The 24419-nt window shown below is 43.0% G+C and overlaps 2 protein-coding genes across 7 annotated transcripts in view; both read left to right on the forward strand.

The window, feature by feature from the left end:
* The window catches only part of tmcc1a (transmembrane and coiled-coil domain family 1a), a 41302-nt gene extending 30350 nt beyond the window's left edge, over positions 1–10952 (forward strand). For 5 of the 6 annotated variants that reach the window (XM_053317584.1, XM_053317585.1, XM_053317583.1 and 2 more), the window contains 4 exons: positions 4864–5121; positions 5369–6060; positions 7828–7963; positions 8690–10952. In XM_053317584.1, coding sequence (XP_053173559.1) covers positions 4864–5121; positions 5369–6060; positions 7828–7963; positions 8690–9004 — 1401 coding nt within the window. In that variant the 3' untranslated portion in view covers positions 9005–10952. Of the gene's footprint in view, positions 1–3539; positions 3671–4863; positions 5122–5368; positions 6061–7827; positions 7964–8689 lie in introns of those variants that run through there. The other variant, XM_053317587.1, reaches the window with a different exon arrangement.
* A 2139-nt stretch (positions 10953–13091) lies between these two features.
* The window catches only part of plxnd1 (plexin D1), a 63715-nt gene continuing 52387 nt past the window's right edge, over positions 13092–24419 (forward strand). Inside the window, exons 1-4 of the mRNA XM_053317448.1 lie at positions 13092–14321; positions 16170–16346; positions 19530–19661; positions 20419–20519. Of these exons, the coding sequence (XP_053173423.1) occupies positions 13110–14321; positions 16170–16346; positions 19530–19661; positions 20419–20519 (1622 nt within the window). The 5' untranslated portion in view covers positions 13092–13109. The remainder of the gene's footprint in view (positions 14322–16169; positions 16347–19529; positions 19662–20418; positions 20520–24419) is intronic.

Below are 24419 nucleotides of genomic sequence, written 5' to 3' on the forward strand. Positions count from 1 at the left end.
GCAGGGTTAAAGATCAAACCAACTAATCAGGAGTGTGAAGTTCAGTCAGTCAGAGATGATTGGCTTTGAAGGCCAGCAGAGGGTGACTGGTGATGTCAGACAGATACAACTGGTATAAATGTAGAGCAGACATCTATACAAAGCAGAGTGACACTTTAAAGATGGACGGATCACAGACTCTATTCAGCCATAGCTCCGAGCATTCATGTAAAAACCCTGCTTCCGATGGCTAGTATGGATCCGAGATCCTGTCTCTCATGGATATTGGACTCTGTAGATAAGCGGGGTTGGAGAGTGAGCTAGCCCAGCCTACAGCTGCTAAATCTGTGATGTACCGTGACATATCAGCCTTGCACTTCTTCCCGTGGTTCAGAGAATGCTGTAATAGGAGAGGTATAGAGCAGAACAGAGCTCCAAGAAGAAACCTGAAGTTACAGTATCCCTGTAGTATCACACTCGCATATTGGCACGTGACACCGCTGCTGCACAAGAAATGCAAGCTGACATCACAGGAAGCTCACAACCGCTCTGCAGGAATGCGAGGCATAACAAGCAAGGTACTGTACTCTTGCAACTCACACATACAAATAGACAAAACCTGACCTTGGCATAGATGACATAACTGTTTTCTGTGTAAAAGAAAATAGAAAGAGGGTGAGATAGTGTAGGCTTCTCAGACCAAAATGTTTATATCCACAACAATCAAAGCCACAGCTCAATGCTGTGGTTTATGATTGCAATGTTTACACTAAATACTCTATGTAAGACTGGTGTAAAAGCTATCATTAGAAAAAAATTACAAATAGTATTTATTTTTAAACATGTGCTGTACAAATTCATACATCTTTAAACAATATGCAGTATCGGGAGGAACAGGGGTTCATATTCCCCTCTACCTGACCTGGTTAGAGTGTAAGATATCTATCAGTGTGTGAGAAGAAGCTTAAGACTGTTTCCACTCTTTGTCCATCTGAACATCTCGATATTAACTGAACCTTAACTGACCTGAATTATGTGACAAAATAACAAACACATTAAACAAGACTTGGAGGTGAACAAAAAGGCAAGGTATGGTGTGTCTGCATGTGGAGAGCGGAGAGATTTCCCCAAAACAAAAAAGGAAATGTCTTATGAAAGCATCGGTCCATTTTCTGTTCTATGACCTACATTGAACAGACAGACAGGAATTTGGGGCATATGTGTGTTCAGTGTGGCTGAGAGAGATTGATATGGGGCAGCACAAGATGTTCTTGTTGCGTGTATCTAATTATGTGTGATGCATATCTAACAACATTAGTCTAATAATGCTTTCTAAATGCCTGTTTGTGTGAGACATATCGCCGTAGGTCTGAGTGTTTAGGTTTAGCTTGGATTTTTCCAGACCTCGTGTGGATCCAAGGTAAGTCAGGCTTGCCCTTCCATGGCTCTTACCAGCTTTACTTGGATCAGAGGCTGTTGCACAACCAGACCCACCAGCAGGCGGACCCAGTTTAGGACATAGGTGGAGTGAGAAAGGACTCCTTCAAGAATGTGTGTGTGTGTGAATGTAAGGAGCCAGGGGGCAGGGGACAGGTCCAAGCAGAGCCTTTGTCTTTCCGTCTAACTGATAAAGTCTAATCAGAGACAGATTAGGGCCCCCCCCCACCCAACCACCTTCATTTACAAACACACACAGCTTCCCTCAGAAGGCTGCACATTCTCCAGTGTCGCTCATTGCTTCAGTGGCTCACCACATCAACATGTTTGGCTCTGTTAACCCTGGGAAATTAGCCTAATCCTTCAGCTCACCATCTTTAATTACATGCATGATTAGTCACAGAAAAACTGGACCATTTGGGGATGACACTGATCGTACAGACAATTTGTTCACTGTCGGTAATTGGAACTCTGTATCTACATCAGAAAGCTGGGCATGAAAACATTGCTTTGCTATGTATGGTATGAAAATGAGATCATAAAGGGACAGTGACAGTATTGGAAACCACCTGAACTCCCCAATGTGAGTGGTTCTTTTACTACTACATAACTGAAGAGCTCTGCTGACACTGAATTCGATGTGATCAATGAAAGGCTGTCAATTTGGTGCCAGTGCGTACTAGTCACCAGGACTTCTTATCTCAATTTATGAAACCTCTATCTACTCTGCATTACAGGGTACTCTAGTTCATAGGGCTCTGTTAACTCGCCCTTTGCCCTCTTTATCTATAACTTTTTAGTCAGAGGGCTCACATTTGATTATGCAGATAACTGACTTATCTCTGAGATAAGAGCAAACAAAAAAAGTCTTCAAGTTTACTCAGAGGAGTTCATATTTCGGTGTCATGATCCCCTCGTTCATGTTAGTCGTCATAAAGCTATTAATAGTGTTTTGTTTATAACCAAGATCAGACCAGGTGCTGCTCTGAAACGTCATTGTCTTGTCATTGCCCAGCAAGCTATTCTAGTTCTCTTGATTCATTTGATCTTCTTGTGTGCCCATCAAGAGGATTTAATGATGATTCATGAACTTACTGTACAAAACAAGTCTTGAATGCTGACAGTAATCCATGCATACTCTGCTTCATTTTAAAGTCAAATTATCTTTTTCTTTTTGTTTCTTTGCATGAATGGCCAAAGCTGTAGTATTTTTCAAGTATTCGGAGGAATGTGTCCCAAGCTAATTGTGTATGTGTTTGGTGAAAGGATGTAAGACTGGTTTTTCTTGCTCTCCAGTATGGCTCACTTTTGGCTGGCACAGACACAGACTGGGAGTTGATATAGTGTCACATTGCAGCCCAGACTCCCAGACTGGCCCTGTAACCTCTTGTTCAACTTGATTATAGTATTTCACTTCACACTTTTAACTGTCTGATCGTAAATACTTGTCAGCCAGTTTTGTTTTCCAATAAATTGTGAAGTATATTGGAAAGTGAGCATTTGGGATGGCTTTGGGAGTTTTTGTTGTATTCTTCCATGTAGTTCATTCAGTTTTTGTTTTGTTAAAAGTAACAGAGATCAATTACTATTAGTCATATGTAGTTGCACTACCGGTATGCGGTACATAACAACAGTTTGATCGGTATTACACCATGTTGTCTAGCTCTTGCCTTATGTTTTAGTTTGCTTTATATCTTTATTAGCCTACTTATCTGTATCTCCCTTTGAATGTGTCCTCTGCACTGTGTGTGAGTATATTTTGGGCTACTATACTTGGACAATACAGTTCATTCTTAGCTTTATTAAAGTGGCAACAGGTGTTTTCTTGGTACTCTTGTTTGTCTGAATTTGAAGTCTGTCGTTGAACCTTGTACAATAAAAAAAAAAAAAAAGAAGAAGAAAAAAGTCCCTGACTGAGGAACTATATTTGTGCTCTGAGTGTGGATGATTGACGACTGCCTGCCGTGCAATTTAGAGGATGATGTCATTTTTTTAGCTGCGAGGGGAGGGAGGTGAAGGGGGCGGGGCTTCTCGTTCTGCCCAGTCAACTGAGTTTCAGGTGCGCTTCAACTTTCACAACAAGACCGGCGAGTTGTCCGGCGAACCTTGAAGGGATCGGCACAGAGATTACACAGACTAGGATTGAGCTGTTTAACTTTACAGGAGTGTCAGCACCGATGAAAATACACAGCTCGCCTTCACTTTGGGGAAAATGCACTGGGAACAACTTCTCCGTTTGACTAATAATGGAAAGGTGAGTGCCGCTTTTTGCGCACGTTGCGGTAAAAAAAAGGAAGAAACAACGAGAAATGATTAGGTAGTTTATCTGCGCTTAATCACGTAAGGGGAAAAAAACAGTAACTTGAGTGTAGGGTTTGTCCCGGATGCGTTGTGATTTGGTGTTGACTGTGGTACCTGTCACCAATTAGGCACGCTGTTGCGCATGCAAGTGTCACGCTTGTGCGTTTTGTTTTTACCTGTTATGGTGTGGTAATAAAAAACAAAGCCTAGTCCATAGTGAGTAATAAAGTGTGACCGGTTTGATGTCAAGGTGAGAAACTGGTCCTCTGCCTTTCTGTGCCCTGGCTTTGCTTTTGAGCCCCTATGGTGCGCTGTCAGGTTCAGCTGCTTATGTTGTGTGCTTGCTCAGTGATGGGAAGAATATTTTGATCACAATCCCCCTTTTGAAGCACGATTAGTTCCAGCAGTAGCGCAGTGATCTGTGTGTTCATACCTGAGGTGTTTGAGGAAATGAATCACACCGTCTGTCTTTGATTGAAAGTGCGAGGTTCATCATCCTCGCAGGGTGGGTTTATCTGGTTTTATGAAAATACAGGAAAAACACAATTTAGATAGTGTCTTTGATTTGTACACAAATGCTTTGTGGTCTGTTGACATAATCAGGTCAGTATCTGAAAAAGCAACACAGACAAATATTTTTAATCTGTGAAACTGATGTAATCAAAAATCTAATATCCTGTCAGTCTTGTCCTGCAGTACCTGAAAAGAAAAAGACAAAGATTAGACTACTGATCTTATGATTCTGTTCTCACCTGTTTGACAAAAGAAAAAAGATTTGTGGATAGATGGATATATATCTAGATGTATTGTGTTGTGAATTATGAAAGTCATTGTTTTCTTCTACTTTCTTTACTCTGTAAATCCATTTATGCAAAAATATTATTTCGCCTCTTCCTCTTCAGAGGAAACTGACCGCAAGTGGCCTTGTCAACTGACTCAGTTTGCCCTCTTTCCAGGCAACTGGCTGCAGAAATGCAGAAGCCTCTGTTTTCAGTACATGTCAGCATATTGAGGTTTCTCACCCACACTTTTTCTTCCCTGTTTGTCCCCCTTTTTTATTTTCCTCTTGAATACCTCATTCCCTGCTCTCACCCTTTACCTACACTAATCACTAATCTCTTCTCTTTTTCTGCCTCCTTGCTTCAGATTGACCGGTTAGAGGTGAGCGGGTTGGGCCAAACACCATTGGCTGTGTCATGTGGAGCAGACGGTTCATTCTCTGCAGGCGAGGATAGCACCCCGGACCCTCAGCGCACCAAGCAGGCAATAGCCCAGCTGCAGCAGAAAATCCTCAAACTCACAGAGCAGATTAAGATCGAGCAGACGGCCAGGGATGACAATGTCGCTGAGTACCTCAAACTGGCCAACAATGCCGACAAACAGCAAAGCACACGCATCAAGCAGGTGAAATTATAAGTTATTGCATTGTGGATGAGTACATTTTGTTTTTAAAAAAAGGAATATAATCTGGTGACTAATTAGCTCATATTTCCAGTAGCCTGTAAACATTATGTGGCAATCACTGTATTAACATTGAACCTGTTTGTTCGGTTTGTTTGTCCCTGAGGGAAAGGAGGGAACTTGCTAAATATATTGTTGCAGTCTAATGTTAATTCTCCAGACTAATGAAAACCTGTTCTGTGATTGTCAGGTTTTTGAGAAAAAGAACCAGAAGTCAGCACAGACCATCCAGCAGCTGCAAAGAAAACTTGAGCACTACCACCGGAAGCTGCGGGAAGTGGAGCACAATGGCATCCCTCGGCAGCCCAAGGATGTTCTACGGGACATGCAGCAGGGCCTGAAGGATGTCGGAGCCAAAGTCACAGGCTTCAGTGAAGGTGTGGTAGACAGCGTCAAGGGAGGTCTCTCCAGCTTCTCACAAGCCACCCACTCTGCTGCTGGAGCTGTCGTCTCCAAACCCAGGGAGATTGCCTCACTGTTTCGCAACAGATTTGGCAGCGCTGACAACATCCCCTCACTTAAAGACTCTCTAGATGACCCCTCAGTGGAAGAAGGTGTGACAGGGACTGGCGGACGTTCATTGGGCAGTGCTGGGCATCACCTCCAGTCCAGTCCCAAGTACGGTAGTGAGGACGACTGCTCTAGTGCCACGTCAGGTTCAGCGGGGGCCAACAGCACCACTGGGGCCCCTGGAGGCCCTCCCAGTTCTAAAGGCAACACACTGGAGAGGAGTCAAAGCTCCAGCCTAGACATGCTACTGCAGGAGGTACAGGAACTGAGGGATGGCCAGGCAAGGCTTGAGGAGAGCCTGGACGGTTTGAAGAGCCACTATCAGAGAGACTACACAGTTGTTATGCAGGCACTGCAAGAAGAACGCTTCAGGTACTAATGTCTTACAGAGAAGAGATGCAAGAATGTGTAACAATTCCAGTTTAGTACAAGAAATCCCCTGAAAGTCAAGCACCATGCAAACAGGAATAACTTCTATATTTAGAAAGATCCTGAACACATACTATACTGGTCATTAAAATTGCTGTCTGGATACGCATCATCACAGGCAACACTCGCTCTGCATGCTCCAGAGATTTCTTTTATTAAAACTAGCACACAGTACATGAAAGTGAAACCTTAACAGTGACCTCATCCACATGAACAAATAGAGCTGACATACAGATACGGCTTTTATACTCAAAGCATATGTGTCACTGCTAAGTATTTTGAGTGGCAGTCTTTTTATTCTTTTTTTTAATTTTCCCTCAAACAATGGCTAACATGTTTCTTAAGAATTTAGACTGAACCATATGATGAAATGTTATCCTCAGCACTGCATGTAGCTGAATGATAGTTTGGTCATTTTGAGACAGCAGTTTACATTTCAACGGAGCTCTCCACAAAAGTTACAGACACACCTGTACACCTCACAGGTGTCCTCTGAGTACAAAGGTCTTCAGTGTTATTTTAACTCTTGTCTGGCTCTGCATATCTTGGTTATAAGACTCAGACATCTCTGTGTGTCTTCTGTTTTTGTTTTGGTCTGTCTGTAGGCAGTTGCCCTTAAAAACACACTTGCATTCCTCCAGAATGTTCTGACAACAGGGTAAAAAAGATTAAGAGGGGCAGTTAAGAGGCCGGACAGTGGAAATGCAGAGAGATAAAGTGAGCAGTAACATTGTCAAAGAAACATGAGCATTTTTCTCCCTAAAATGTCCACAGCCTTCAGTGTTTGTCCTCTAAGACCACAATAATAGCCAACAAAATGACCGCTAAGCAGCTCTTATCAGCCTGACCACTGGGAATAACCATATAAACCGATCATGTTAATAAATAGCTCCTCGGGGAGTGAATTCAATTTTAAAGTAACCAAGAAATGCATGAAAAATGTCTCAAAATAGGGCTGCCAAAAAATATTTTCACTGTCGAGGAATGTAGAGCAGAAATGAGTGAAAAATGTATCTGTTTATTTTGATAGTCAGTTAATTTAAGTAATATAAGCAACAATGACCTATATAATCCTATATGACAGTAAATTTGATATGTTGGTGCTTTGAGGATATCGTCTTGGGCTCTATTAAAACATCATTTTCTAGATGTGCAGATTAATCAATAATGAACATAATGGGTAGTTTCAGCCCTAGAAGAATGTAATGGTTTATTTTAGTGTATAAAATGTAAAAAATGATAAATTACGTGATGCTGTCAAATTGTTTATTTTGACCAACAGTAGCAAAACCCCAAGGATTCGATTTCTGAAGATGTACGCTGTAAAACAGAACAAAAATCATCAGTTTCTTCTCTTAAAGAGGAAACTCAGACATACATGCACAGGTGTTGACTCCTATTCTCGTCTTATGTTAACCATCCAATTGTATGTCCCTGCCAAAATAAACAGCAGTATACTGTAGATCCCTCTTGCTCCTGCTGGGTACATCCTATTGGCTATTCTCCTACTGCTGACTGTCTGTGATTGGCCAGTGAGATCAGCAGATGGGTAAACATGTCCTAATCTTGTCAGGGCCAGTCATCAGTTCAGTCAGGTGCCATGTGGTCAGATGCCTTTAGGGTCTGTTTCTAGTAAAGCCTACATATGTTTCTTTGTTTAAGCTAATTATGTCCCTGACTCTCACGTGTGTCTGTGTTTTGTGTGTTCAGGTGTGAACGTCTGGAGGAGCAACTGAATGACCTCACAGAGCTGCATCAGAACGAGATCCTGAACCTCAAACAGGAACTGGCCAGCATGGAGGAGAAGATCGCTTACCAGTCCTATGAAAGAGCCAGAGACATCCAGGTTTGTCTGTTCACAAGCACAATGTCTGAGATAAACAAACTGAATCATGGCTGTTGTTTTCACTGGTCCCCGCTCCTTTAGCCAGCCACCTGCCCCCAAGCTCTTAGCACGCTCAGCAACTGCTATTGAATTTAGCCAGATAGATCCTGTTAGAGCAACAACTTCAAGATAACTGATTCACTGTATCAACAATCGTGACAAAATTGAGTTCAAATTTTAATTTAAATTTTTTACCAGTTTTCTGTAATTCGTATCATTGTGCATTGTCTCTTACTCATTTACAGCTTTAAATAGTAGTAAAGCTTATGTGGGCTGCTCAAACTAGACGTCATGGTCAAGTTAAACAGAAAGTTTGAGGTGGTCACACACCCTCCATCCTTTAAAGCATTATCTCATTGCTTATGTTGACACTGTAAATAGGCAGCCTGAGTCCAAGAATCCGGTCTGTCCATTGGTGTCTGTTAATAAGGCAAGCATTTCCTTGTGGTTGACTCGCATTTCACCTGTCGTATCCTGTTACCTATGTGGGCTTAGGTTTATGTGTGTGTGCCAACATGAACTGTACTCACAGCTCAAGTTGCCCCATGAGTGCATTTCCTTTCCCCGGCAGCAGAGGGTGGTAAAGGTCTATGAAATGTATAGTATGTTTGGGGTTTAGTTTAAACTTGAAAAAGGTGACATTGCTGACTGTTTTTTGTTTTTTTCATTCCTGTGTGTGCTCTGCAGGAAGCGTTGGAAGCATGTCAGACCAGGATCTCTAAGATGGAGCTCCAGCAGCAGCAACAGCAGGTCGTCCAGTTGGAGGGGCTGGAAAATGCCACGGCCAGGACCCTCCTGGGAAAACTTATCAATGTGCTGCTGGCCCTTATGGCTGTCCTTCTGGTCTTTGTCTCAACTGTGGCCAACTGTGTGGTCCCCCTGATGAAGACACGCTCGCGCTCACTGTCCACCCTCCTCCTCATCCTCCTGCTTGCCTTCTTGTGGAGAAATTGGGACGCTCTCTCGGGGTATACACACCGCGCCCTGCAGCCCCCAGGATGACTAGACTGAAGCCAGCACTTGTTGCTTTTGATGACACCACATTATACTGTAGCTGCAGCCATGCAGGAAGTTTGAATAACGTGATTGCCGTTAGGATGGCTGTGTGGCCGGCGCTGATAATCCGGTTGAGCACATTCGGACACGGCTCGGAATCAAGAAAAGCGGAAGAAACCAAGTAAAGTTGAGAAGATACATGATTTTCACTTAGGATGGAACGAGACTGTTTACATTTTTGAAATGAACTCTTGTGTTGATATCCCTCACAGAATGCAGCGTTGTACTGTTTTTATCCTTAGGGTTTAATCAATTATAATGTTATTATTTCTAATAATATTATTTTTATTTTCAACGTTATTTTATTCAATACCATGTAGCATTACCCTCCTCTCACTCTACACGAAGGGGAGATTAGTCAGGAAACATGGGCTGGCGGTTTACCCAAAAGGCTCAGTCCATTTGTAGAGACATGCAAATGTGATCATGTGGTTGATTGCCTTTAGGAAGATAACTCTTACCTAGCTGTGATTGGTAGATTTGAACCATGGCTGAAAACCTTCCTGGGAGTTGCTCCTTACTTGCTGTGATGAAATGTTGTTCAGACAGAACATTTTGAAGGACTGACTATGACCACTGAGCGTCATAATGACTAGAGACTTTTTTTGTGCTTCCTTACCATTTCTAATAGCAAAGACCACATGCTTTTACTTATGTCCTTTTTAAGTAAAACTGTTTAATAGGGGAGAGTAAATATGAAACCTAAAGTCAGAATGGAGCAGCTGTAGAATGAGAAGATGCTCACCCACAGAAAGTGCACATGAACGTACACAGAACATCTGGTTACTGTCAAGCAACATGTTTGTATACAAATATATACAAAAAATACACGGGAATCAGATTTGCTTAAAAGCAATGACAGAAGGCCATTGTCCAAGTAAAACCAATTTGCCTGGATAATTGCTCCCCCTCACCGCACCACCACCATATTTGATATGATCAGGTTGGAAAGAGAGACCACTGGTACTTATCCAGCTCCATCTCAGTTGGAACATGAATGCTGCTTCATATCTCTCCACTGCCATGCCAGTCAAATGCACACTGCCTGTATATGACACTCTCCCTGCGCATTATCCCTGTGGCCGTCCTTTTTCTACAAGTACACTATCTTATAGTGTAATCACCCAGTGCCAAACCTTTGTCTACCCAGGGATGCTGGAGCACCAAAAGGGTCCACGTGAAGAGGAAAGAAAGGTCTTCTATTCAGATCTGTCATGAATGTTTTGCCTGGATGTCAAAGTTTTTTTTTTTTTGGGAGAGACAACTTCTGCGACAGACGTTTTGTTAGAAATTTCACAATCTGAACATGAACTCGACTCTCAATTCTTCAGATGTGTGTTTCTGCACTTGCTTTCTTGAGTACAGTTCCTTAGCTTGATGTCCAGTCTTTCCAATACTTTCTTTGTCATCTAGTCAAGGACATGACAAGATGACCGAGCACATTAAATAGTCCACCCTGCATTACATGTTGAGAAACTGATGAATTGTACAGCTGTACTTTAGCACACTGCTAGATAACACATGGGTCGAGACTTGAGAAATCTTTTGATAGAGATTTCAAAGGTTGTCACTCTTATGACAGTCGTCCTCAGCGGGATAAGAAGAGTTGGCTCAGGTCAGGATCACTGTCGTCCTTGTCTAAAGATAAAAACCCTCAGAAAGGACTTTAGCTTGTTCATCAAACTTGACTCCTCTCAAGTTGTGCAATTAACATGGCAATAGATTTACTAAGCTATTTCAATTTTGCCATGTTGTGTGCAGCAGACAAGTAGGGAGTGAGCTGACCTTTGATTTTAGCTTGACCTTGCAGTAACTCCTATGATATAGGGTTGTGTGCTAAACCACTCCAGTGCCTTTTGATGTCCTTTTCAAAGTGTGGAATAAATAAAGTGCATTCCTGACTAACTCATGTGCCTTTACTATCTCTTTTTAAAAGTGACTCGCTGTGATCCATGCCTGTGTGAGTGAATGGGCTGCTTCTTATGATTTGAATCCCCTTTAAGGAGTCACTCCCTGCAGGTTCGCCATGTGACCACTAGATGGCGATGGTAAGCCTTATTTGTCTTTAATGGGTTTTTCTGGCTGTGAAAGGTTGCGTGTAGTTTGTGTGAATGTGAGTAGTCTGTTATAAGGGAGGTCGGGGTCCTTATCAGGAAGGAAACAGGTTGGGTGGAAAGCTCCTTTAACCACTATCATACTGCCAAAAGTCAGATTGGGTCACAAGGGACAATATTTTTAATAGAAACACAAGAGAGCACGTTTCCCCAACTTGATTCTACCATTCTCATGCTGTCTTTCTTTCTCACCCTCTATAAATCCCTCTCTCTCACTCTCTCTCTCACACACATACACACATCTTAATCCCCCTGAATGTCGTGTTTGATTGAGCAGCACCAAACCGCAGTACTCAGTCACACCTCGCCGGTGATATCTGATGCTGACAGCTCTGACCCATACCGAGTCTTATCCCTGCAGGACTTCATACACTCCCCCTGAAGGCCCACTGAGGCTCGCGCTAACACACACACACACATATGCGAGCGCGCGCTGTTGAGGTTGTCCATGGCTCAGTCATTGTGCTGTGCATTTGGGGGGTCATTATGTTGCACTTTATCAGAGCGCTTTCCTCCTTTTATACACTGCCAGATTTGATGCGCATGGCTGTGAGCCAAGGTAAACACGGGGCGCACTTATCTAGCCTACTGAAAGCTGCAAGTGATGGCGGGGGGAGCCGAGAGAGTAAGTTGGTCCCCAGAGGAGTAGGAGTAAATAGACACAAGCGATTGGGCACGATTTACTATCAACTTTAATTATTGCATGTATTCAGAGATAATATAGCCTACTTTTAGGCCCGCCTGCAAACTGATTTATGCAGTGTCTGACACATTGCTGGTAGTTTCCCTACTAGATACCATGCATTTCTATTCAGAGCTGTCAGGCACACTCCATCCAGAGACAAAAAATGCTAACCATATTCGTGCATTTTTGAGTGGGGGCACATGTGTTGTGTTTGAATATTTATGAGGTAAAGCGCGCAAGAAAGCTATGTTGAATGTCAAAAACCGGAAAGGTGTGCTGATTTGACCATCTGGTAGCACTTTCACGGTGTTTACCGTGCCGTATGTGCCCAAAACGGAACCCTCCGGATCTGCAGAACTAATCTGAGAGCCGAGGGACTGGGGAGCACAGGAGGTGGGACTGTGACCCGTCATTAACCCCGAGATGAGCGGAACCACGCAGGGCCGGAGATTCATCAAGTGGTCCATCTTGAAAGGAAAAGTAGAGGGTCATTAGAACCCTAACCATAACCCTAGCCCACTATATGGTTTAAATAATTTATTATTTCAACTTAAGTTAATTTTCGACCTTGCTCATTTTTAAATATTGATGGTTTAGCATACATCAGAGAAAATGGGTTTCAAATGTACCTGGGAAAATGGAAAAAAGAAGGTATTTAGAAGCTTTAATAGTAGCCTACATCTAATAACAGTGCTCAATCACAGCAGAGTGGTGTGACATGGAGCGCTTTGATGTGAAGTGATATTACAGGGAGGCAGCACCCACGGACCTCTCAGGGTTAATGAGGTGACAAATGTGTTCCCAGTGAGATCAGCAATTTACTTAAATGTGTCATTTATTCATGCTTTATTTATGAATCAATTCAAAAAGTCGGACCTGACTCCAAACAAGTTTAATCATTCGTGTGTATGACAATGTCCAGAAATTGCGCGTCGATAAATCTACTATATTTATTTATTTACTTATTTCCAGTAGGTTATTGTTTGGAGATCGTAAAAAACAATCTCAGTGAGGCATTGTGGCTCAGTGTGACTCGAGAGAAAGGCTGCTGAGCTGCACAGTGGGCAGAGAGGGACAGAGGAGGCAGCCTGAAAAGGAAGCACGACTCGCTTATCGCGTCATTCTGGGTTTAGGCGTTGAGCAGGAAACAGCCTTTCCTCTCGGATTGTCGCAGTAGGAACAAACACACAATTTTGTCTTTGCTCAATGCACCCCTCGGCACAGAACACGCGGAAGCCGGTCAGAAGGAAAAATGCCTCCTTCGATAGAGATAGCTGTTCTGCTTCTCGGCGTCCTGGTTTTGGAGACGCGCCGGAGTGCCAGTGCGCTGCACATCCAACAGGCATTCGCGTCTCCAAATCAGACTAATAACTTCGTGGTGGACCCGGTGTCCAGAAAGGTCTACCTGGCCACCGTCAACACAATCTACCAGCTGAACGGGACCTTGACCATCGAGGTAGAGAAGAGGACCGGTCCGGTGGAAGACAACCTGTTGTGCCATGCGCCACAGCTTCCACAGGCTCCGTGCGAGCATCCCAAATCCCTCACTGATAACTACAATAAGCTCCTGGAGCTGGACCGAGAGCAAGGGGTAGTGGTGGCATGTGGATCCGTGTACCAAGGCTTCTGTGAGCTCAGAAAAATGGAGAATATTTCGGAGATAGCGGTGGAGTTCCCACCACAGGGCGAGAAGACCGTTTTCCCCAGCATGCTTAACATTGCTGCCAATCACCCAAATGCATCCACTGTGGGGCTCATCTTCAGGAGCCACGGGGGAAACACCCGGCTTCTCGTCGGGGCGACCTACACAGGGGCTGGTACCCAATTCTTCCCCAAGAATCACAGCAAGGAGGACCTGCGCTTTGAAAACACCCCGGAGATCGCCATCCGCTCTTTGAATGTCAAGGATTTATCCCGACTTTTCACCTATGACATTAACCCCTCAGAGGATAATGTGTTCAAGATCAAACAAGAGGTGAAAACCAAAAACAAGCTGAACTTCGTCCACGCTTTTATGCAGAAGAGTTATTCATACATAGCCTTCAACAATGACGCGAAAATGGGCCACAAGGAAAGCCAGCCAAACAGCATCCTTGCCAGGATATGTCTGGATACCGAGACCCCCAGAAAATCCACCGGCCCGGAGAGCAGGAAGCTCACGGAGTCCTATATTCAGATGCCCCTACAGTGTGGATTTAACGGGAACATTTACAACCGGTTGATGTCCGTGTACCCCGCGGAGATCCATACAGAGGACGGTAAGAGCTCAGAACCGTACATGTTCGGAGTGTTCTCCAAGGGTGACAGAAAGTCTGCCCTGTGCGCCTTCAAGTTTGGAGACATCGAGGAAGAGATCAGACAGGGCCGCAGGAACTGCTCTAACTCTCCCAGCAGCGATGTTCAGGTGTTGGACAGCGTTATCCAGGGCTCCGGGGCAGCCTGCATTATGAAGGGAAACCTGGTGGTAAGTACTAATAGATCTCTTGTTTCAGTAAAGATAATTATTAATTTAATTATCTTCACTTTATCTGCTTTGATTTCATGACATGGCTAGACATGTTATGCAATAAAAAAAGTAAAAGTGAACAGGTCATAATCAGTCCAAAAGTCTTATTTGACACAAAAATGGTTAAATATAGTATAAGTGTCAGTATCTTGATGAGGCAGACTAGGTGACAACATTTGCCATAAGGGCACAATTGAGAAATTATCAACCTCACCATCAGATATTTCTCATTTTTGACCAAAAAATGTTTTTCTTTTTATTCATGTTTTAATTTATTATTTATTATTTTGCATTAATAGATATTTTTCAGTGAAAGGTTTAAAATTGGAGCTTCAATATGACCATTACAGTTTCGATACAGAGTGTTCCTTGCGTGCCTAAATATGCTTGGTCAATAAAGCTGCTTCCAATTCTGATTTATGAAACCAGATGTACCCTAAAGTTGTTCTGGCTCTACAAAAATAAGACAAACTCACTCATGACTAGCTGTATCTCCCTGACAGTTCCCATTCATGTTTGCTAGCAGTTATCCTCTTTAGCCCTAAGGCTCATGACTTGGAGAGAGGATCTCCCATGTCACGAGTAGAGGTCATGATAGCTGGAAAGATGCTCCAGAGCCATGCTGGAGGTTATGGGAAGGGTGAGACTCTTCTCACATCCAGCAACTCCCTATCTTATCAAATATGAAGACAGGAAGGGGTCAATAGTTGACCGTTTTCAGTAAAATCTCAGACATGTCTTCTTTTTTATCATTAGTCGGCTGCTATATATAACTATAGCCCAACCACTAATTTAGCAATGATAGTGAATAAACAGCTGCATTGTCATAAACACATGCTCAGATATTATCTCGTGTTTTTAACTGCATGCTTTCCACTTGCATACCAAACTAAATATTTGCCCTTAAGGAAACTTAAACATTGCACACTACTGTATATATGGTCCCATTGTTTTCACCCCATATTGATGGTGTCTAATAGCAAAAGCACAGTTTCATAGGAATGCAGCGAAATTCCAGCTTTTCATTGTGGTGGTTTTGACTGACAGAGAAGAGGTCAAAGGAGGATGCCCCACGACCACTGTGCTGTCAGGTCAGAAAGGTTGCCCTCCCCGCTGGCACTGCCTTGTCGGCTCTGGCCCCAGCTCCCCCATGACCAGTTTTCTGAATACTATCTAAATTGGACCGCTGGCCTCCCTAAGACAGACAACTACTCAGTTCAAAGTGATTTTCCCTGCTGTAGTACAACCTACTTATCCCTCACAGAATAAAGTTAGTCTTTCTTTAGTTTAGCATTTATGCTGCCATGGCTGCTGAAATGTGATCTTTCTTGTTGTCGACAGTCTGAAGGCCAGCACTGAGGGAAAGCCAGACACAATTTATGATAAGAGAGATGAGGCCTCGAACAGAAGGGCTCGTGGGAAACGACTCTACAAATATCCACTGTGCTTAATTCTTTTTTTTTTTTTGCCTCTGCGTGCTCTAAAATATTCAGAGAATTCCCAATAGATCCTGGTGCTCATCCAAGCATGGCACTAATGTTTTATCATTGCCCGCTGAGGATTTGACAAAAGCAGAGTCTTATGAGTGTTGAAGACCCTTGTAAGCCCTTTTCAAGTATTCACTGAGATGTCTAAAAAGTGATTTAGAAGAATGAGCTGAACCGTTGTGATAGCTACTATCAGCTCTTGTTTTTCATTTCACTTTCATCATTCAGGGCACTGTTCTCTCCTGTTTTCTAATCTGTGTGCTATGCTTCCGTATGAAAGCCGATGGGGATTGATCTCTTCATTTTGTCTCTGTTCTAGCTGCAGCCGGAGCAGCTGGACTGCGGTGCGGCCCACCTGCAGCACCCACTGGCCCTACGACGGCCCCTGAAGGCCATTCCTCTGTTTGAATACTCTGGCCTTAGTTCGGTCTCTGTGGACAATGTACACAATCGCACTGTGGTTTTTCTAGGAACCAGTAATGGACGCCTTCGTAAGGTGAGACACATACACACATACATCAGTGCTTTTAAGTCATCATGCCAAGGACTAACATAACCTCAGGTCAAAGGACATAATGGTCACCACTGACTGGAGTTAATATTTTTAATGTGATTGAGCCCTCAAGCTTGGAAAAACTATAACAGTAACAGAGTTACATAGTGCGGCTCTGATGTGGCTGCTGAGTCTTTCAATAAACCAACGTAGGTGTGTAATGAAACACTCCGAGCCACAACAGAACAAGCAGGAATGTCCGCTTTCATCTCACAGGTTCTCAGCACTGTCACCACCCAACCCCCTCACTCCATTCATCCATGACCCATCCTGGCCCATTAAGTAGTCCTAATCATGTGCACTAATGTTCCTAGACCTGGTTCTCGTCTGAGAGATCACCAGAAAGCCCTTTAACAAGACTTTGTGACGACGTATGACTCAGCCCCGCTGTGAGTTGGTGATTTCAGTCAGCGGCCCGCGACCTCAGCTTTGGAACATCTGCAGCGGGTCCAGCTTGTGAAAACCTTTCCCGTCCAATTAACAGCATTCCTTAATTCTGTCTCAGGCACATTCCTAGTCACCCCTGACTGGGCTCACTAAACAGCAGCCTGCCTGCGAGCGCCACAAGCTGCTCCTCAGCTGTCTGCGGAAAACAACATAAACTGGCTCTGAAAGCTTTCTGACCTTATTGTTTTGCATTAAGCTGGTACCGTTTTACAATATTAAAACCATCCTGCTGTGGGGTGTTTCGTTGTGGGCCTGCTAAAAGAGCTCCTTGTTTTCCTCCCCAGACAAAGGCACTGTTTTGGCCTCGACTGAGCGTGCAGTAATAGATTTTGGATGGGTTATACCGGATGCACATCGGTTGGAGTGGTGTAAACAACTGTGTGTGTATATGACTGCGTTTGTGTACGTTTGTTTGCTTGATTGCAGGTTTGACTGTATTTTTAGGTGTTTGACATTGTCTGCAGGCCAGTGTGAGTGGTTTAGTGATTTCATGTGTTTACTCCGATGAATGCATGATTACATGCTATATGTGAGTTCTCCCAGCATGTGTCTCAACCTTGTTATACAGGGAGCATAGTATTTCTGCAACCTTGGGAAATAGACTCTGCTTTTTTAGCTTTATGTGTCTTTCATTGTTTGTAAATGTCTGTGTGTGTGTGTGTGTGTGTGTGTGTGTGTGTGTGTGTGTGTGCCCCGAGGATAGAGCTGTTACAGAGGTTAATGGTGCTGTTAGTGTGTGTAATGTGATTCTGACTGTGAGTTTGGCTCAGACTAAACACAGGGGAGCAGTGGTTGAGATTAAGTTAGGCCTCTTTTACTGTCTTTGAGAGAGCCCTCAGTGAAGTAATTTGTAATTACATGCATGTTTTAATGAAGTCTCTCCTTCCCCATTACAGCTGACTTCCATTTTCTGCCTCTCACCGTGTCCACCTTTATCTCACTCTCCTCCAATTTTACTCTCTCAGTCAGTCAGTCCAGCCCTCCACTTCTCAGTTCATCGCTTCATTGTCCCCTCTCTCTCTCTGTTCCTCTCTTATTCCATCTCAAATACAAAAGGCCCTTTGATTCATTTTGCAAACATACGTTATCTCCTTCTCTTTCTTGTTTTCTCTCTCCTGCCCCACCTCCATCTGTCTTTATTCTCTCTCCTTTACACCCAGGTATACACAGCCGCACACACCTAGAAAGAGAGAGAGAGAGAGCACACAGCTGCTGAGCACTCTTTAGTTGAATAGGGTCTTTCATCTGCAGGGAGATAGACAGAGAATAGAGTCAGAGCGACCTGCCAGTACAGCCTGTGTTTTGTTAGTTGACCTGGTGGCACACTGTGCCACAGCTCCCCTCACCACTCCTCTCCTCTTCTCCCCGTCCAGGTGTGTGGGCTGCTGTTTACTCACTCCTCACCGTGTCACTCTGCGTATGTGTTTGTAGTCACTGAGGTGCGGGGTGAAGACACAGCACAGCTGCTTAGAATCTCCAAGCCAGAGGATTGTGTGTGTGTGTGTGTGTGTGTGTGTGTGTGTGTGTGGTGTGTGTGTGTGTGTAGATGGGTTGGTGGTGTTATACAAACGATAGTGCTATTTGGAAGCTGAAATAAATAATGCCATTGAGTTGAAAAAATCGGACTTATGGGTCAGCGGTTAAGGTTATGGTTAGGTTTGGGTGGTTAGGATTAGTGTTAGGCAAGTCATGGTTATGGTTAGGGAAAACATCCAGGAAATGAAAGTAAGTCTATGTAATGTCCCCAAAAGTGACCGTGATCTGATATGTGTGTGTGTGTATGTGAGAGGATGTTTGTCTGTTCAATGGTTGACATAGACCGTGCTTGTCACCAGATGTCGGTCTCTTTGCCAGTTCCTCTGGATAGCTGGATAGCAGGATGTCTCCAGTGAAGGGAAACCCGACAAATCACAGAAATAAGAGCTTTCACTGTCTGCGTGACAGGAAGTCTCACTCAGCACAGTTTGTTTTTCTACGGCGGTGTGTGTGTGTGTCTGTGTATGTGTGTGTGTGTGTGTGTGTGTGCTGGTGTGTGTGTATGTTTGTGTGTACGTGAGAACATGTCACCCGTTTTATTATCTCGAGCTGTTGGAAGGCCAATGTGTATAAATCACTGCTCAGTGGAACAAGATTAGGCACACCACTCAAACAAAAGGCCTTCTAAAATATATTTGAGCAGTTTGAACATGCAAGAAATATTTCAGAATAGAGACACGAACATTCATGATTAGAAAAAGACACTTAAACAGACTTGGAAGCTATTGTTTATACATTCATACAATTACGTCACATGATTTTTCGGGGGATGTTTTGTGCTTTGTAGTGAGGGTCAGAAGAACTTCCAAAGAAAATCAGATCTTTCCAAAACATCACAGTAGCCTCAAAGTCAGAGGCAAGAGGTGTGAAATAAACAGGAAGTAAAGAAATCTGCTCAGCAACACCTTTTTAGGTGTTGCAGCCAGTACACCTGGCCCTGAATTTGCTCTAACTGTGCTGCTGGTAGAATGTGATGATATTGAGCAATACTTCTATCTGAATGTGCAACAAAAAGTTGGCTAAACTGCTCAGTTGACTTTTTTATTGTGGGAAAAAAGTTATTGCACCATTCTGTACTTGATCCAACACTGTGATTCAACATATGTCCTGTGCTCTGTTTCCTCCTTGATGTTTCTTTCACAGCTGACCCTCCTAGCGAACATGACCTTGGCTAACCAGTGGACACTGAAGCTGCCAGCCAGTGAACCCGTCCATCACATCATGACCTTCGACCCCAACGACAGAAACTTCCTTTATCTCATGACCTCTCACCATGTAAGAATGTGGCTGCAGGGAAAGCTCAAGTCTCAAAGTGTTTGTTGATTCTCTCCATCTCTGTCAGTGATTTAGTCACGTCGGCATAAAGAAGAATCATAATAGTCACAATCAGACCTCGGTGCTGCATCTCCAAACCAATATGTTTCATAACAGTCGCTTATGACAGGAGGATGTGGCTGTACTTGCAGTAGTTCTGCTGTACATTGCAGATGCATCTAATTGTAAGTTGACTACAGTGAAACCAAATCACTGCACTTCCTGCCTTAGAAGTAAACAACTGATGGTTTCAGCTGCACATGGATAAGATAAAGCTCTTTAAAGACAAACTATTGCATATATGATATACATAACTATCTTATCAATATATAACTTAATCTATAAGGTTGCTACTAAATAGTCATTTGACTATCTTTTGTTCAATTAATTGTATATCAAAAGCCCAAGATAACATCTTTATGTTGCTTGTTTTCTCCAACTAACAGTCCAAAATCCAAAGATATTTGATTTACAATGATATAAGCAGCAAATTCTCAAATCTGGGTAGCTTGAACCAGTAAATGTTTGACATTTTATCATGATAAATTACTTAAGCCATCAACCAATCATGCTGTTCACTGATTCTCTGTTGCTTGTTTCAGCTCTAGTTCTCTGTTAAAGGTCTGCACTGATCTTGAAAAGTTGTTTTCATTTGGCATATACATATATATATATTTTGAAATGTGTGTGTGATTTATGATGGTGCTGTGGTACACAGATGCTGAGGGTGAAAGTGTCAGATTGTGACCAGTGGAGGATCTGCAGTGACTGTCTGGGAGCAGGTGACGCCCACTGTGGCTGGTGTACTCTGGAAAATCGGTAAGAAACATTTGTTTTTTTTCCCCCGTGTATCGGACCCCCCCCCCCCCCCCCCCAAACTTGTACTGTTTCTCTCTCAGCCTCTTTTCTCCTGCCAGAAAAAAACATAATGTAATCAGATTATCATATGCATTAGTGTCATGCACATGCCACATGCTTTTTGACATAATCTGTTTAGATAATGGGGAAATGCCTGTCTATTGTCTCTACTGTCTCACTGCTGCAGCTGTTTAAGTGACTAAAAATGGACTCATTTTCAAACTATAACAGATTGATGACATAATGAAATGATTTCTGTTTGTCATTTTAATACGTGTAGCGTTTAAATCAATAAAACCACTGAGGCGCATTTGCTGGTTTTCATCATCTTCACTCTCCATTTCAAAATGTCGCCTGGCTGAATGGGTCTTGGCAGTAACAGAGTGTGTTTTTGGGTTGGAAAGCTGTTGTTGGATAGAGCAGAATTGATTTGCTTATTATTAGGCCTCAGACCGGGGAGCAACATCATTGTTTGGAGCGGTCCCCTGGTTCTTTGGTAGTTTAGGGAGGGGGTGACAGGCTGGGAGCGCCCAGCGAGGAGTGACTTGGCTGAAGTGTTTCTCTGAGCGAGTGAGAGTACACTGTGATTAATGTGGCTCTGTCAGGGTCGGCTTTCTGCCTGTGTGTTCACTGGCTTTCATGGAGAATATGTGTGGTGTCGAGCTGTGTTTGTTTCTGTGTTGTTTGACTGTCTGTCTGTCTGTGGGCGTGTGTGTGTTAGTTGGTTGGTTGCTTGGTGATTAAAGCAGATCAGACGAGATAGTGAATTTTGTGATGAGTTGTGCTGCAGCTCTGGAGGCTCTGGCATTGCCAGGGGCCATTCAGAGCTGGAAGAGTGGAACTGATGAGAGTTGCGTGTTTGTGTGTCTGCATGTGTGTGTGTGTGTGTGTTTGTGTGTGTGTGTGTGTGTGTGTATGTGTGGTCAGGCTGTCTCGCTGTCATCTCCCTGTCTCCTCTTCTTATTTATCTATCTGTCGTCTCTTTATCCCAGTCCCTTTCTCGCTTCACTGCATTTTTCTTACCCTTGTGATTCTCTCTCTGTCTTTGGCTTCCTTTTTTTCCCTTCCTTGCCCTCGTATTTTCCAGTAGCTTTGAGAATTCAGTTATCCTTCTCTCAACCTTCCTCTCTGTCCCCATATTCCTCGTATCCTCCTCCACCCAGTGCTCTTGTCCTCCTCTCTATCCCTCTACAAAGGAGCGTTGATTGTGATGATGGTGGTGGGAGGGAGAGTGCACACTGGTTCTTTTGACAAGGAAATGTCAAAGTGTGTAAGCCTGTGTGTAAGTGTCAGCGAGAGTGTGTGTCGCTGTCTGGCTCTCAGAGGCCAGGGAGCTGATGTCATGAGTGTGTGTATGTGTGTGTTTGATGCACTGTTTGGCCAGTCATGCTGTCCGCAGGGCTGGCGCTGTGGCCTCAGAGCCCATGGGATCAGAGGGTTGATGTGAGGGGGTGGATGGTCTCCTCCATCACCTCGCTGTCTGATACAACTACAGATGCAGAATACAGAAAAAAGAGAGAGCTATCTCGCAATCTATGAAACCACCACTGTCTCTGTGGGTGTCTGTTTGATTTTATGCATGGTTCTGACGTCTTTCAGCACGTCGGCATGTAGAGCAAGCATGAAAACGTGTCTGTTCACTTGCTGGAGTTGGCATTGTTGTCTGAGAAGAGAGAGCTAGTTTCTCCGCCAGAGATAAAGCTTAGTCCTTGATCACTCTTTTCATGCTGGGTCTGGTTTAATCTGCCACATGTCACAAGAAGGCACTTTAATATCTTTATTTGAATCAAATTATGCATCATGTGCAGTCTTTGCTATTCACGAATTATCATGCTTATCTCGTCGCACAGCGACTTTGTGCGTGTCTGTGCCCGTGTGTGCGGTTTGAGGCTCATATGTTCTCATGCTGTTTAACAGACTTGCTGGCTTACCACCTTATCTGACATACAGACAGTTAGGAGGTGATGAGCTTTCTCAGGTCATATTTTAGCTGCATATGGGCTTTGTTTATTTCAAGGAGCTGTTTGAAAAGCTTTTAAAGTCAGCACCCTGTAGCAAGGCAGATGATGAGAGTGTGTCTTCTGTATGTTTATTTTATGTTTATTATTTGCTCCAGCCTTTTAGAGAGGAGAAGAGTGCCTTGAATTAATTCCTTTTCACAGCTGCACTTGATCAAATTGTTGTTTGAATGAATTAGCTGACAAAAAAAAAGACAACAAAAAGAGAAAGGACGAAATATGTCACGACGTCTCACATGGTTTTTCAACTTAGGTCATGTCACTTGTTAGTAAGCAACTTAATTTGCTGTCCAGTTGTTACAGAAATCACATGCCATTTGTTGATGTACATCTGAGATTGCACGTCATTCTCTTTTGAGATTGTAAGACGAAGTTTCCTGGAAGCCTGCTTCAGTTTATACCAAGTGGCATCTATGAGGTATTTAGTACTTAAAGATAAAATCTGGAGTTTACTTGATAATCTAAATATATTCTTCTAGATGGGACACAAGGAGGACACTTTTAACCCATCATAACCCATCAAACTGAAATCTTATTTTAATCTCAAAACACATGCATAATTCATAGTTATTTGTCATGAACAGTTATAATTATAATCTCAGAGATAGAGCTGTGTGTTGAATACATTTTGAAGGCTGACTGAAATGTACAGTATCGAAAGCAGTACTGAAAGTTAGCATCAAATGCATTGTGAGGTCGTATTTCCTAGTTTAGTAACACTTTATAATAAGGGTACGAGACATAAATAATCACCGAAGACGATTTATTGCAAGAATTAATGCAGGATGTATAATGAATTCCTGTTGCTCACCATTATTCGTTAACATGTAATAGATCATCAATTAATGAATATTTATTAACAGTTACTTCATACATTATTAAAATAATATAAAATGAAGGGCATTTCAGATGCATGCATTTGATCAGCGTCTGGAAAAATTAAGCAGAACAGTGCCTATTGTCAAAGAAATATACATAGAAGCTTTTTTGGCGGGGGAGGAGGGTAGTAGTCAAATGTACACATTTCTTCATGTCACATTTACAATATGTGTGAATTGGCTTTTATAACTATTTTATTATATTTTTTATTATTGAAAAAATGGAGTGTAGCACCTTGAGAATGGGGTAGTTCAAGTAGTCGTCTTGCTGAGGTACTTGTTTAAAAATGATTGCTTAATTCAATAAAAGGAAATATCTTTAAATTCTGAGCTCATCATTATTTCATTAAGAGTTTTTAAAAAAACCCTAGCCCTAACCCTAACCCGTTTCCTTTCAAGTGAAATCAGAAAAAATTATTCATGTCAGCACTAAGTCACTGTTACCTCATTATCTGTACGCTACTTGGTGTCCCAGTCTTCACTGAAACATTAAACTGACGTTAGTATTAAAAATGTCAAGTGATACTCAGTCGCACTCAAAGAGCACCTTTCGAACATCATCGACTTAACAAAATCTGTGGTGGCAAATAACCCTAACCCTAACCCTTTTACATTTTCAGTGTATTTTACTGTTTATCTGAAAATCCATTGGAGTGTGACAGTCGAGTTTGCTGAGATTGTGTTCAGAGTTTATGAGTTTGTTTGTGTCTAGGGGATTTTTGTATTGCTTGCAGAGCCACTCAGTTCTATTTTTAGTTCAGCAGCTGACCTCATGGTCCCTCTCAGCCCCTCAGTGCCAATGGGACAAAGAATCTGGACATTCACTTTCCTCTGGCACGAATACGGACACTTGCGGGCATGCAGACACACAGACACACACTTTTAAAACAACTGTGAAAGTGTGAGAAGGAAGTGGGATGTGCCAAACTCATTATGTAGTATGCTAGGATGTTGCTAAATGGGGC

This window comes from Scomber japonicus, chromosome 4 (genome assembly GCF_027409825.1).
Source record: "Scomber japonicus isolate fScoJap1 chromosome 4, fScoJap1.pri, whole genome shotgun sequence".
Lineage (NCBI taxonomy): Eukaryota > Metazoa > Chordata > Actinopteri > Scombriformes > Scombridae > Scomber > Scomber japonicus.